Source organism: Euprymna scolopes, chromosome 15 (genome assembly GCF_053919585.1).
Source record: "Euprymna scolopes isolate OS-2025 chromosome 15, ASM5391958v1, whole genome shotgun sequence".
Lineage (NCBI taxonomy): Eukaryota > Metazoa > Mollusca > Cephalopoda > Sepiida > Sepiolidae > Euprymna > Euprymna scolopes.
Window position 1 is genome coordinate 130693407 of NC_136496.1, and position 16478 is coordinate 130709884.

The following is a 16478-nucleotide window of genomic DNA, read 5'->3' on the forward strand; positions in this document are numbered from 1 at the left end:
TATCCCAGCCCTTCCATTTTTATCTTGGCGCAGCAATTTAATGATCCCCCTGGTAAAGTACTGAGGTATGCACCCATTCCTAAACCAGGAGTTAAAAAGTACGGCCAGCAAAGGAATAAAAATGGGCGACAGCCTCAAATACACCTCGTAGGGCAGACCATCAATCCCAGGGGTCCTGTCTAGCCTGACCTGTTTCAAGGCCTCAAGGACTTCTTCCTCTTTTATGCTACCTTCACACCTAGCCGCTTTGGTCGCCTCAATAGAAGTCGGCTAAATAGGTGTCAAAGTGTTCAATAGTCACCCCAGGCTCCTTGGTGAAAAGCTCCTCAAAATGAGTTTGAAAACCCTCCAAAATTCTGTCGTTAGATGTTACGGTTCTTTTAATTATTAAATTAGGAGTCTGACTCGTTATTCTGTGCGCCTCATTGATAGTGTTATTCTTATTTATTCCTGTTATTAATTTGTTAAATTTGTTGTTATTTTTTTCTTCTTCTTCCTCCATTGTTACTGGTTTAAATACCGGACTCTTTTTGATTGCTTTTTTCTCCTCCGTTTTTCTGCCGGCTATGGCATCTGCCAGCTGTGTGCCAACGGTTGCGATGAAGAAAGATGAGGGACCTGCTGGATGGACAAAACCGCCCAAAGTCAAAATTGATGTAGAAACATTTATTGCCGAAGCAAGAAAATGCGTTGAGTTTACAACAGAAACAGGAATAACATTGGAACCGCCCCGGATCCAGGAATTTGCCAAAAGAATGATTTGCTGTAACTGGGCACTGACCATGGAGAAAGAAGAATGCTACGTTTTTCTGTGTTTGCTAGCAGTTATGAGAGGCGTGATTTGGACGACGCGACAGAAGGAGTTTTTTTTTTTTTTTTTTTTTTTTAAGTTTTTTTTTTTAAGGTTTACGGAGATGAGACCTTCACTGCTCCCCAGCTTGTTCTCATTTTCAAATATCGACTGAAAATGCAAATTAAACTGGAGAAGGTGAAACTCGCTCCGGCAAATTTCAACGACAGGTGGGTGAAAGTTTCGCGACTGTGTGGAATGAATGGAGCTGATCTTAAGTTCTTTTTTCGAATTTGCTTTGGTTTCAAGAATTTTGGGTTTTCTGAACTAACAATCCCATCGCCCCCCCGTTTTCTTTTTTTTTTTTCTCCCTCTTTCGGTTCGATAATCCCCACTCCTGGCCCCATTAGGTGATGGATAGACTGTTTTGTCAGTGATGTAGGCCATTTTTGTGGTGTTTATTCAATAAAGTCAGTTTTCAGGGGACCTACATCTTTTTGACTGACAAAACTTTCTATCTGTCACAATTATTAGTGACGGGGTTCCTTTTACTAACCACCATTTTTTTGTTGTAAATTTCTCATACGTTTTGTAAATAATATTTTTATCCCCCCCCCCCTCATGTATATATATATATATATATATATTTGTAACCTTCTTTTTCTGTGGTCATTTTTTCAGTTTCCTCGTAACTTCTGAGTGTCACCTTGAATTGACTAAAAGTCATGGGTTTTTCTTTCTTCGTTATCACGGTGGTAAATGACTTGAAATCACTCATAATCCCTTGAGGACTATGGAAATTAACAGACTATCGCTAATAACTTCACCAGACATTTTTAAATAATTGATAGTAGTTTCGGCTCTTATAATATAATCTGTAATGGTTTCGGTTGCCATTCGTTTTAGAGAGTTTCAGTATATAAAGAAATAATTTTGGGTTTTCTTTTTGATAAATAATGCTCTCTCAATATGTTAAATGCTTTGCAGCCATCATCCAGGGCTTCTCTCATTATCAGTGATAGACTTTGGTCATCTAAACACTGTATTAATTCCGCAAAGCCAGTTGCGTTCTTTTCAATGAAGTCGGGATTGTTTCTGCTTTCAGGTTGTGCCTGAAGTACTTTGTGTAGGTTTTGAATTTGTAGATATCCTAAAAATTTCACTTGCCACGATTTGAATTTCGATTTGGATCCATCGAAATAAAGATGCACACTGGGCCCATAACTGCTAGAGTTATAAGCCATGTTTAGTTTCCGATGGTTAGGTATTCTACATAAGTCTTGGAGGTGACTGGTTCTCAGTAGACAGAACAAAAGATTATTTACGTGTTCACACATAGAAAACATATGCAAAGTTGCTACAGAAAAAGTTTAATATTTATGGAGCAATTCTGGTTTCTGATTGGTTGGTAGCAGAACGTGAATTAATTTGATTCGTCAGTTCCTATCATCATCGTTTATAAATAGAATCTCCCGACTGTGCGGGATCATACCCCATTATACTTACAAGTTAGGCAACATCATGCACAGATATTTGTTTATCGCATAACGTGTTTTCTGATACAGGAGAAAATACGGGGGATGGGTTGGCTGCCTTGGTCGCATAGGTTTGCTTGGTTTCCACCAGTTTTAAACTTAACAGGCTGAGCATACAACTCTCTCGCATTCTTTATTACTCTTTTACAATGATTGCTGGCAATCCTGAAAGCGCCTTTAGTCTCAGTACATCTATTACGTTGGAAGCAATAGAAAGTAATTTCTGTGTGAAATGGCAGCAGCATATGGCGGAGAGAACCATGGCAAGCTGTTAGGTTTTTTTCTGGAATTTTTTGGAGGGTATGAAGCGATCTATACCTACAATTAACCATTCCATCAGGTCTGATATTATAGAGGACACATTCTTTTTAAACATGGAATGCAGATGTAGATCTGATATAAATGTATGGAAGCTATCCCAGTCAGCCATAGAGTATCCATATACTGTACGATGGAGAGGCATGTCGGAGGACTTATTACATTTCATTTTAATCTTAACTGATACAACAGAGTGATCCCAGTAAAGACAGAACGGAAGATCAACATAGCTCAGGGTAAATTGTGAGAAAAAGGTCTAGGAGACTTGCATACTAATCGTCAATGTTGGGCACATGGGTGGGTTCGTGAACAATCTGAGTGACAAAACCTCTCCTCATCATCTATCTTGTTTGAGTGGGTTAACCATTTCACATTGTGAACACTGAAGTCTCGATAGACGTGAATGTTAGTCGAAAGATGAGCAGACAGGTGTGGTCAATTTATGCTCTTAAAGATAGTAACTCTGCTGTTGTGGAGTCGATTGAGGGCAAATATAAACACAGTGGTGTGAGCAAGTTCATCCCGGAAGCACGTATAGGGTAAATTAGGGGTTTCTCTGCAGATGTTCCGACCACATGGAAAGACATCTCTAATGTAGGCACATATTCCATCTCATGGCGATCTTGGGAGTCGGATTTGGATGTTAAGTTAGAGTATCCTTTAATTATGAACGCATCTAGGAAATAGTTGGTCCAATGTCAGTTTTGCTTAGGAAGAATAAGTCTGATTTGATCTTTTGTAATTGGGTTTCAACCTCTGGAAGGTTGAAATGTAGACCCTCTTGATGAAGGAGACACAGTGATGGGGATCTACGTTGGAGGTTGGAGTTCTGGGTTTAAGTGTGTTTTTTCTGGAGATTTTTCATGATGGAGTTTTGGGATTTGTGGAACAAGTCGACAGACTTGGCTTGAGCAGGGCTGAGAGGGAAAGTAAGAGAAAAAAAGAAAAAGAGAAATATATTTTTTTTGTAGCACATGATAAGGCAAAGCCGTAACAATTATCCACTAATATGGCAGCGAGAAGCCCCTCCAGAAACTACTGCATGGTCCAGAATTCATTCACCATATGGTAATACAGCAGCCCTAGTACTTTTCACCTGCTGATAAGAAAGCGTCCTTAGTGGTTAATCCAAGGTTCTGGTCCCTGACTATCAGGCAGATAATGTCAGCCCAGATAAAACGTTTACCTCCAGCACCCTTATTAGTGATATTTATTTATAGTGATATTTAAGCGTATTTTACGACAGGGCTATGCTGGGCGTCCCTGCTAACTTAAATAAATACTTTTGCAGTTTTAACAAAAGAGCTACAATAATATTAGGCCATCTCCATTTACACTGAACATTCACAGAATGCCAACATCAATATATTACATATGAAAGAGTTCGCTGTGGAATTTCCACAGATCCCGCTATATTAATTGTCGTTTATATTAATTGTCGACGTGTTTTTTGGCAATACCCAATGATGCTATTGTGGTCCAAAACAGCTTTACCAAGGCCACTGACCAAGTCACATATTGGTATCCTCTTAATTGTTGGTGACTTTTGATATTGAACATGAATGTGCAATTTTCTGATACAGTTAGTATCGTAACGTTCAGTAGGCACACCACAGAAGAGACGTTGTGAGTTTATCTTTGCACTATTGATATTTTCATGGCAGGTGCTCGACTGAGCTTTATCTATGCTCCCCCATTGTAAAACATTCGCAACAAATAACCACTACCAACAATTTGCCTTACTCTCTATCTGTGCCTAAAAACTAAACGAAAATTCCATGAGCAAAGTTTATTTCCTAGAACCACCCATCTGTGAAACACAAAACTGTGTGGCTGCTTCTCAGTTGACCATAACATGGGCGTTTTCAAGTCTAATGTAAACAAGTTATGATTCAGTTTTCTTAATTAATTTCTCCCAAATTTTCACCATCATCAATGATGACGGTGTCGTCTCACCGGCCACCAGACATTCATTATGCTAAACAGGCCCCTGGACCTTGATAAAGGGTAACCCCCCCCCGCTCACTAGTAAAAAGGGAAGCCAAACGGAAGGAGAGAGAGAGAGAGAGAGACAGAGAGAGAGAGAGAGAAAAGAAAGTAGCTTATAAAAGTTAGTCATCCTGTTTATATTGTCTCGTTCGGCTACCTAAGCTTAAAAGCAGTGGTTCTCTTGTAAATCGTACACTGCATCCCTCCAAAATAACAGGTAATAAGAAAAATAAAAGAAAAGAATACCTTATCTTGTCTTTGGTAACAAAGACAAGATAAGGTATTCTTTACCTACCTGGAAAAGTTTTTAGTGTTTTAACTTATTTTAAGGTGTTTTTTTTAATTAAAAATAAAGATAGTGTAAAGTATGTCGAGTTAGAACAAAAAACAAAATATTAATCTCGATAATCGCCCAAAAATCGAAAATGAAAGAAAATATTGGTAGAACATTACATTTTCACACGATTGGTTAGATTTATTGGTCGTGTTTCTACCAGTGTTTTGTTTAGTTTTTGATCGATTATCGAGGCTCGACTATGGCAGTAATGAGACAACCAGTGATTGTGCACTTGTGCAGCGATGCCAACAAAAAAAAAAAAAGGATAAAAACATCAAATATACAACAAATAAATGTTACCATAGCTAATAAAAGTTACTTTTCTACCTACTTGGCTCATTTTTTAAAAAATGTTTTTAAGTAGTTTTAAATGCCCCCTTTTTTTAATCTCAAATATTCACTTTTTACAAAGTGTTAACCACCAAAAATAGTCACATGAAGAGTGCAGCGGCCATCTTTGTTGGTTTACTGCACAATCCTAAGACAACCATTTTGTTCTCGGTCTAACTCGACAGAACACAACTTTTAAGTAAAAAAACAAAATCCCTTTAAAATAAGTTAACACACACGTAACTTATCTTACCTTTGGTAATTTTTGGTACTTATTCAACTTGCCACTTATGGCGGCAAAGTAAAAACAAAACGCAAACGTTTGTATGACGTACGTACTCGTTACAGAACGAAGATGTCATATTCTAAAAATCACGTAAATCGGTCAAGTAGCTTTTTAAACTAAGAAAATAAAAAATTTACGATTTTAGCCATTTTACTACTAAACTGTATTGATCATAAAACTGATTTTGATCTGAACATTTTTGAGTTGTCTCCACCTTATTTATTTCATTTCATTATCATGGCCGCCCGAAAACATTTAATTGATTTTTTTTTTAATATAAAAAAAGAACTACTAGATCAAATTACGTAATTTTTGGAATTTTTCTGTATTTTCTTTACTCTTAATTGCAGTCATAAATGCTAATTTGAATAAGCACCCCCCCTTTTTTTGTTGTTGTGTATTTATTTTTTCGTCCCCTTTTTTGCTTTGTTGGTTATTTTAGAAAATTACCAAATATTAAATTTACTACGGGAGTCCAGCTATTATTATTATTATTATTATTATTATTATTATTATTATTATTATTATTATTATTATTATTATTATTTTCGGTGCTTGTTAAGATTGAGTCGACAGATCGATTTTTTTATGTCGTTTGAAGATATTACTATTTTCGACATGACAAGTAAGTACTGTTGTTCTTGCTTAAAAAACCACATATTCTAAAATTCGATCTGTCGACTCTATCTTAAAAAGTACCTCATTTTTAAATAAAAAATATAAAATAAAAATAAAATGTGAGTCAAGTGTTTACCATTTCGGCATTGCTTTCTTTCAAAATGAATTCTTTATAATGAGCGTCGCCGCCGTCGCCATGGTGATTTTTAGGCTTTCGGTCTTGCTTGTTGGCACTTTTTTTGTGTGTCGTCATACATTTCTTTTTCTTTCTGGACTTTTTAATTGTGACGGGAGGTTTTTTTAGTTTCTACAAAAAAGAAAAGATATTAGATTTAGAACACGAACACGAACACGAACACACACACACACACACACACACACACACACACACACACGCACGCACGCACGCACACGCACACACACACAAACAAACAAACAATCTCAGAATTTTCATACTAGAGATTATAATAAATAACTTATTCATAAGTGGTTTTGGTTTGGTTGTTTTAATAATACTTCGGGCCAAGATCAAAATGTAGTATTTGTTCCGACAGATACTGCAAGCAAAGACCATATGTGAGGGAAACCTCACATATAAGACCTTGGTCAATGTTGGGGCAACCCTTCATACCAATTGTCACTATCCAGCTCCCCTACTCCCCGGGGAGTTGGTCCCCATTTCCCCTTCACTCCTCACTTTAAAAATCGGCCTTGTGCCTAATTTGCTCAGTGGGAGAGCAAATAAATACCTCAAAGTGTAGTATCTGTTCTTCAGATGCTCCAGGCTACACTTCAATTTCTGGGTCTGTCAGTGGAAGAGAAATCCTTCACGACCGAGACAATTTTTTATTTTTGTTTCTTTTCTCCACATTAAAAAACGACCCTGGTGTCTAACTCTGTCCCGTGGTGACGCATTGTAAATAGGAATAATACAATCCTGTTTCTTTTTCTTTTTAAGGTTGGGAAAAGTGTTTGATTGTTTTGATGTTTTAGTTGCTAATACCACAACACGAACGATGGTCGTTTGTTGTACCTATTTACAATGCCTCCCCACGGGACAGAGTTAGACACCAGGGTAGTTTTTTTTGCTGCTGCTGTTGCGCAAGATTTTTTCTTCGGTATTTTTTTTTACATTAATTCCAACTCACCGTTCACATCTAAAATGTCAACTTTTTGAAGTTTTCGGCTATGCTGACAACGAATATTACAGTTAAATTTGGAGCGGATAAGTAGTTTACCAGATATGAAAACATTTGTTATCCAAGGCAAAAGCTAATGTAATCTCTGGCAGCCATTTTTTTTACAACCAAAGAATTTGTAAAATGCGCATGCGTGTAAAAATAAATAAACATCCCCAGCTTCCCCATGTTAAGAACGGCGTTCGGAATAAACACTCCCAACCTTCTGATGTTAAGAACGGTTTTCGGAATTAACACCCCATTTTTTAGGGGGGGGGGGGCGAGTGAAAAATATTTACTTTGTCGTCTGCTCCAGTTGCACGCATTGTGAAAATAAAATAGCTACCAGGGATTACATTAGCTTTTACGTTGGATAACAAATGTTTTCATATCTGGTAAACGACTTATCAACCACTAATTTAACTGTGATATTCATTGTCAGCATATCTGAAAACTTATAAAAGTCGACATTTCGAATGTGAACGATGAATTGGAAGTAATATAAAAAAAAAAATGCTCTGCTAGTGTTCGCACTCACTATGAAAAAAGAAATTTGTAAAATGAAGCGAAATCACTATATTAGGCTTACTATAAAAAAAAAATGCTCTGCTAGTGTTCGCACTCACTATGAAAAAAGAAATTTGTAAAATGAAGCGAAATCACTATATTACGCTTACCAAAAAAAAAAACGAGATAAGTGACAGGGGAGATAATTAAGTTCTGTTGCTTACGTCACGTAATGAACGTAATTTAAAATTTTATTCCTCATCTAAACTTTATCAAAAACTATTTTTCATTAATAATTATTTTTCTACCTAATCGTTTACTGTAATTTTTGGATATGTTACTATTTGCAATATGATAATTACGTAGGTACCATTTGTTTTACTTGAAATTCAATATTTCTTTTGTTATTTTAATATAGAAGGTAAGCACCTAAAAATGTATATTACTCAAATCATAGAATTACTATAATAATTTTCATTTTCAGTGCAGTTTACGGTCTGTATTTTTTTAGATAAGATTTTCAAATTAAATTCAATTTCTACGGTATTTACTCTGGATCAAGTAAAGAATAGATACCCTGTACCAGATGACGCCGCCTGGCGGTGACAAGCGCACATTTCAACTAACACCGGTGATTCAACCTTGACATTGGCACAAACACATGGCGTCGGTTGTTTGTAAACACGTCAAATAGCAAACATGCTCGAATATTCGCCAGCAATTTTAAAAGAAAAAATATATATTTACAAAACATTTTTTTTGAGTAAATAATAAAATGAACGTGTTTAAATAAAAGACATTTAAATAAATGGGGTTCTTTCTGATTCGGATTTTTTCGACCAAGATTGATTTTTATGTACCATGTTTTTTTTTTGTGGTTGGGGGGGTGTTTGTGCGCGTTTTAAAGACAATTCAATATTTATTTAATTATTCTTTAAAACATTAACTTCAGCGACAATTAATATATTTTGAAAATAATATTTTTAAATATTAAATTTTGACGAATATTCGCGAGCAAGATTTTTTTTTTAAATAAAAGATATTTCAATAAATGAGTGTCTTTCTGAGTGCGTTTTTAATATATTTACAGAACTTTTTAATAACTGTTTTATTCTTTTTATCAAACAAAAATAGAACTTTCATAATGACATATATTATAGACTGTTTTTCAAACATCGAAATTTTAAAATTAATGTTAGCTTTATTAAAAAAAAAAAGACGAGGCGCTTTTTTTTTCAATTAAATTATAAACTTTATTTGAACTTTCAACAAACTTTTACAGACATAAAAAATAGACTTTATAGATATTTTATAATAATTTTTTAAAAATATATTTAACGAAAATTTTTTTTATCATTTCATTGTTGAATAAAATTTCAAAATGATAAATGGTGAAAAAAAATATATATCTCGAAAAGAAAAAACACCTCGTCTTTTTTTTTTTTTTAAATAAAACTTTAATTTTAAAATTTCGATGTTTGAAAAGCAGTCCATAATATATATTTCATTATAAAAGTTCTATTTTTGTTTGATAAAAAAGAATAAAACAGTTAATAAATACAAAAAAAAACAAAAAAAAAACAGTCCATTAAGTTCAAATAAAAACTGTTTGAGTAAAACTTATTAAAAAAAGGTTGATTATTTATTTATTTATTATTATAATACAATTCAATATTTATTTAAAGTGCGATGTATGTCGGTGGTCAGTGAAGGAGAAATCCTTCTAGGCCAAGGCAATTTTTATGCATAATAAAATCACGAGTATAAACAATCGAGATTTAAAAATTTGGTCGCAAAAATCCGAAACAGAAGACACCCATTTATTTAAATATCTATTATTCAAACACGTTCATTTTATTACTTACTTAAAAAAAAAAAAATGTTTTGTAAATATATTTTTTCTTTTAAAATTTCTGGCAATATTCGAGCATGTTTGCTATTTGACGTGTTTACAAACAACCGACGCCATGTGCTTGTGTCAATGTCAAGGTCGAATCACCGGTGTTAGTTGAAATGTGCGCTTGTCACCGCCAGGCGGCGTCGTCTGCTACAGGGTATCTATTCTTTACTCGATCCTTTATTCTTTATTACATCGTCATGTGAAAGTACAGAATAGTTAATGAAAGCCCCCCTCCCCATGTTAAGAATGATTTTCTAAATAATTACGTTATTATTTCAGCACGGTCCATAAACTGCACACATATTTTTTATATATGAATTACTAGCTGGGCGCCCGGAGTTGCCCCGCCGTTATAAGACAGTTAAACATGATATTTTAATTTTTGCAGATTTCGTATTTATTATTATAGAGCCAATTCTATTCAGTTGATTATTCTATTGTACCCGATATATAGTAGTGATTTCAAAAGTTAAAAAAAATAATAATAAATAAATAAATATGACTTGGATGCCATCAGCTAGAATTGAAACCAAAGCATATAGCGCTCCAGTTTTAATAGTTATCGTTTAAGCTATCGTCAGATGGTAAGAAATAGTTAAAAATGAATCAACTATAACGTAGAAATGTGTATTTGTGCATGTGTACAAGATCACTTTAAGTCGACTTATGCCTGCCAAGTTTCCATTGTTTCAATTCTGTCCCTTTAGCAGCTAAAAAACATAAAAGAACGGTCAACAAAAAATGCAATCATTTGACACGCCTCGTGCCGCTCTGCGACCTTGCGTATTGGAGAAGCTGCACTTTGACAAAAATGGAGACAGACAGATAGACAGACAGAGAGTGAATTTTATAAATTATAAAATTAGATGAGATTATCATTTGTTTTGATCTAAAGAAACAAAAACATCTATCGTTAACATTTTTTTATTATTATAGGATGAGAGAATTTCTTTTTGAATTAATTTCAGGCGGCGGGGTAAGTCTAGGGGTTGTTGTCTGACTTGCTATTTGCTTTCTCGCTTCCACTCACCACGTTCAAATGGTTTCGTCCAGGGACTGGAGGAGAGGGATAGAAAAAGGCAAGAGTTATACTAACTTTAGCGTGACAGGATGGAAGTACATATATTTATTTCTATACAGATAAAATCACATTTATATAAAATCATATTTATATACCCCCCCCCCCCAAAAAAACACCATAATTTCATAAAGTTTTTTTTCTCCTTTTGGCTAGGAGCAAAATGTAGTATCTGTTTTGATATTATTCATTTTCGATCAGTAAAGGAGAAATCCTTCTAGACTGAGTCAATTTTAATTTTATTTTTCTATCCAGGATGTCTCTTTTGGGGAGGTGGATTTTCGACACATTATGGGTCGACTTTGTGTCTAACTCTATGTGTAAAGTTGGATACCAAAACAAAAGCAACCCAGATTCATACAATAAAAATGCAAACACAGACATGTTGGTACAATTCAGTTGTGCTCTCTCTCTCTCTCTCTCTCTCTCTCTCTCTCTCTCTCTCTGTGCGTGCGTGCGTGTGTGTGTGTGTGTGTGTGTGTGACGCCAAAGGACACTCTGACGTTATCTGTTGATAGTTGTCCAGTTGCATCAAACCAGTAGGTCGTGCAAAGAATAACCGATGCTCAAAATGTATAAAATTCACCAAAAAATTAGGAAATTAACCAATTCTAATGAAATTTTCAGTATTTATCAAATAATGATCACGGAATATAATGAACCCATTATTTTTATTTGAATCTTAGTGAAAATGTATTAGTTTGTTTAAATAAAAAAAAAACACCTTTACTAAAATTATGGTTTTCAGTAGTAAAAAAAAAAAAATGAATGAATTTATTTTTTGCTTTTTTAATGAAAATAAATAAAGCATCGTAAATTGTAACAATAATAAAAAAGAACAATGAATTTTTTCAAGAACATTACAAAAAAAAAAAAACAAAAACAAAAGCCCCTAAAGTTCAGGTTAATGAATTCGATATAACTCGAAAAAAAAAAAAATTAATTTCTCGAACTACCAATATTATCATTGAATTAAGCATTGTGTATTTAATATTTTCACACAAAATAATTATAATTGCAAAAACTATTTCTATATTTTTTTTTAGATTGCATGTTTCACGTAATTTTTATATGTAAGATTTAGGTACGGACAAAAATGTATGAATAAAGATAGGGGACTTAGTTTAGAAAGCCGATTTATCATAAGTTTGTTTTAGGTTTTCGATTATTTTTTTTTTTATTATTGTATTTGAAAAATTAAAGACTAAAGTTAATTTCCCAAAGGGAAAAAAATATTTGTACACATGAAAAAAAAAAAAGTTATGAAAAATTTAATTTTAATTTTTTAATTACATTTTCACCCCAAACAAGGCACATTGCCACTTTGTTGTAGGAGGCTACTATCAGGGACATAGGCATCAGGGGTACTGTGTAGGGAGTTGAGCAGCAAGCTGTCGGTTCACGTTACACTTGAACTTCTGCATGTCAGTACAGTTGGGGAAGCAGGGATCCGGAAGGGAATTCCAAAGTCTAACTGTCCTGGGGAAGAAACTACTGGAGTAGAAGGCTCTCTTACATCTAGGGATCTCTACTGTGAAGAGGTGGGATTTGGCTGCTTGTCAGGTTTGTCAGGGGTATTTACGTCAAGGAGGCACAAGTGCTTGCAGTTCGTCAGAGCATTCACCGTTAAAGTACTTGTAGAACAGACAGAGGGATGCAACGTTTCGTTGATGGGACAGAGGCTGAAGTTTAGATAACAGTTCAGGACCTATCAGATTGGCGACTCTCTTTTGAACCTTATCTAGGAGCGAGATGTTTTCATGACGAGCTAAGAAATTCAACTAAATTTTGAAGTTAAATAAATTCATTGTAAAAATCCTTTGAAAGATTGATATTAGTTTTCTGGGTCTATTTCAAAGATAATTAGCAAAGTAAACTCCTAAGATATTGAATTAAATAAAAAACACCATTTTGTGTACAAAAAAAAGAAGCTGAATTAGTCCTTAAAAGCGAGAGATTCTTGCTTTGTTCAACCAAAGTTCTCACCACATAGATTATACGGAAACCCAAAATCTTAGACAGTCGAAAGGCTATCTGAAAATGACGTCAGGTAGTTAAAGGGCGGTAGAGGGTGCTGTTTGTCTTTTTTCCCCAGCTACACATCCGTACATTCTTATCGTGAACATTTGTAGAATTTTTATCATTTTTTAATTTAATTATTTTTCTATGTTTCTGCTTTTAAATGAAAATAGAAGAAGATTTTTTAAGATTATATAAAAATACACTGAATGTTTCACATTCCTGCAAGCAAAGAAAATATTAGAATCTCACATATAAAAATTATGCGAAACCTGTAATCTAAAACAAACAAAAAAAGTAGAAATATGTTTTGCAATCATAAAATGTCAGCTAATATTACGTTTGTGAGTTTTTAATTTTTTCATTTAAAGTAAATGGGAGTAAATTTGAAATTTCATAAAAGTCATCATTTAATTGATTGATTGTGTCCCTTTAAACTAGTTTTTTTTCTGCATTTGTTATTTTGTATTGAGGTGAATTGTCTACATATTTTATTCAAACGCTTTTCTTGCTATCAATTGCTCTTCTGGTATCGAGTTGAATCTACTGTGGAGCTCGTTGTTTAACAGATGGCCTGACCTTTTCAGCAGTTTCAATGATTTTCATGTTCACTACATCTGAATATTCTTCACCGTCAATAGGAGAAGCATCTATTAAAGGTTGAAATAAGCTCCAATTGAAAAAATATCACTAGTTTACACGCTTTTCAAGGCTTCGGCATTATATTTTTTCTGAAGTTTTAGGTTTCTTTCAAATGCACTTCACATTAACATCAACATGAAGGTCTGATATGTTTGGGGCATTTAAGACCAACGCATTAATGACTTTTGACGAAACTTGTTACGAGAAAGAATGATATCGAAGCAGGACAGAGAGGGAAAGTAAAAGAGAAAAAGACAAGAATTTTTTTTTTTTTTTTTGGAGGTGGAATGTTCAATCCTTGGTGCGGGCAATAGTAAGACTTGCAAATTACTTAAGACTTTGTGGTTGATGAAACGAAAGTATGGTACCACCATGGATTGAATAAACAGTTATGTTCGAAATTTCGTGCAGATTTCCGAGTTCGATAGAAAGGTTCCTGAGTTTGACAGAAAGACTTCCGAATTTGACGAGACACACCTGAGGAAGGTCAGAGGTTACATCAGCCGAAATATTGTGAAAATAATACTCCAAATGAGAACAGTAGTTTGAAAAATCCAAATGATACAAGTTTTCACAACTAGATTCTATTTGCTAACCTATATTTTGTGTAACCTCATTATTTTTCAACTAACTTTCAAATGCAAGGGAAATTCAAAATAGAAATTTTGATTTAAGATTGTTTTTGTGTACCTATTCTATTTGCTAACCTATATTTTGTGTAACCTTATCTCATGATAAATCTTGTTACAAAAATGGCATATTTTTTTAACATCAACGATTTCTTGGCTTTTCATCTGTTTTGATATTTGAGAATGACAAGCGACATCTGGTGTTTAAACTGAAACCAATCGCAATATGTTAAAGATTTTAAACAGGTTTTCAAAAGTTATTTAATTAAAACAATTTTATTTTTACTTTTGTTCATTCCTAAATAAGGGATATTGCTATTGAAGTCTGAAGGACTACTGTGATAACAGGCAGATTTATAAGGTGCAACTTAGGTGAGGATTTGGCCAACAAGGTATTTGTTCACATTACATTTAAATTTCTACATATTGGTATCGTCATAGAAACGAGGGTGGGGAATTAAGTTGTCCGAGAAAAAGAAGCGAAAACCTGTCAGAATCTAGGGACCTCTATTATGGTGAAGTCTTTGCTGCAAGTCAGATGTGTCTGAAGTATTTACAAACATAGAACGTTTGTTGGAGCATATTCATATCATCATACAGTCACAGGGAGTCAACACTGTAGAGAGGTGACAGGGGTTGGAGCTTAACGCACAATGCAGAACTTATTATTATTGTAGCTAGGAATATGGCTTTATAGAGATATTGGATACTTACAAAAGTGAGAAGTTTTCTAGCCCGATATAGGGAGCCTAACTTATAGCAGACTTGGCAGCATCCTCTATGAATTTATTTCACTTGATGTTTGAAAATGTCAGAACAAAAAGTTTTAAATTTTGACTTTTGGAACGAGTGATAGCAGTCATGACATTATTATGTATTGGTTATAGTTCTTAAGTGCACTCAATTATAATCAATGTTTTTCATTTTTTACAAGGCGTCACCACTTATCAAGGTCCGAAGGCTAGTCGAGGATAAAGGTTAATGAATGTAAGGTGGTCAGCGAGACAACAGCATAGTGATCGGCAGTAGGGGAACTTGGATATGATTTGATGATCTGGGGGAGGGGAGGGGCTCAACAAAAACTTATTGTTGTGGGGTTACAAATCACCCCTATTTGAGAACTAAGTGGAATCAACCAGTCCTATGAATACCACCGGTTTCAGAGACTAAATGGAGACATTCATACCATGTTTAACCGCATGCTACGAACACGTTCCTCTCATACCACTTTAGTGGCTCTTGTATTCTTTATGATAAATACATATTATATTTTATACACTTTATACTACTTGTGGTTTCTTTCATTTGTGACCCCTAGCATGGGTCTGCAACACTTAATTATATCGGATTTGAAGTGTAGTCAGCTGGAAAGCAGAACAGGCAAGTGTTTCACAGGTGGGCAGTTCTAGAAAAGAAACTGGAATTTGCATTTAGATTTAGGCACAAATTGAGTGTGGAGGAAATTATTGACAGTGGTGGTAGCTAGATAAGTGCTTGTTGTGAAAGTTTTGCAGGTTAGGGTTCAATCATTAACTAGATTGCCAAATATCAATAAGCTGCCCTGAACACAGGCAAGTTGTTCAACCAAATCTCATTACCTGAAATCATTTCTCCCTTTTTTAATTTTAAGGCGTGTCAAAAATTAAGTCTAATGGCTCCATGCCTGTCTGCCATTCTCTTTCCTCTTTTGATCTTTGTCTTTTAGATATATTTTTCTCTACATAATATTGAATAAATGTCTATTTTTCTCATGCGAATAAAGCCTTCATTTTAAATAATACTTGTGTCCTGTAATTGTGTATAAAGTGAAGACTATACGTGTGGGTTCTGACAACAAGCATGTATCAAACCAAACTTATTTGAAAAACAAATAGCATCATATAGTAAGCATTCTAAGTGAGCGGTTGTGCATTGAGATATCTGTTCACGTTACATTTAAATTTCTGCATGTTGATGCTGTCAGGAAAACAGGGAACAAGGGGGGGGGGAATCCAAAAGAATGCAATTTGAAGAAAGAAGCTTTTAGAGTAGAAAACTCTCCAGCATCTGGGGACATCCACAAGTGAATGGAATTTAGCTGGTTGGTCGGGTGTATTTCTAAACACCGTCCAACACATGGCAGCATGTAAAACGGATCTCAGACAATGATGATGATGATGACGATGATTATCTACCAACCTGCTTTGTGATGATGATGATGATGATGTACCAACCTGTTTTGATGATGATGATGATGATGATGATGATGATGAATCAACCTGTTGTGATCATGATGCTGATAATGATAATGTACCAATCTACTGTGATGATGATGATAATGAT

General features: G+C 34.5%; 1 protein-coding gene across 1 annotated transcript in view; it reads right to left on the reverse strand.

Moving 5' to 3' along the window:
* The window catches only part of LOC145294148 (uncharacterized), a 273376-nt gene that overhangs the window by 56981 nt on the left and 199917 nt on the right, over positions 1–16478 (reverse strand). Inside the window, exon 26 of the mRNA XM_080141253.1 lies at positions 6340–6510. Coding sequence (XP_079997379.1) covers positions 6340–6510 — 171 coding nt within the window. The remainder of the gene's footprint in view (positions 1–6339; positions 6511–16478) is intronic.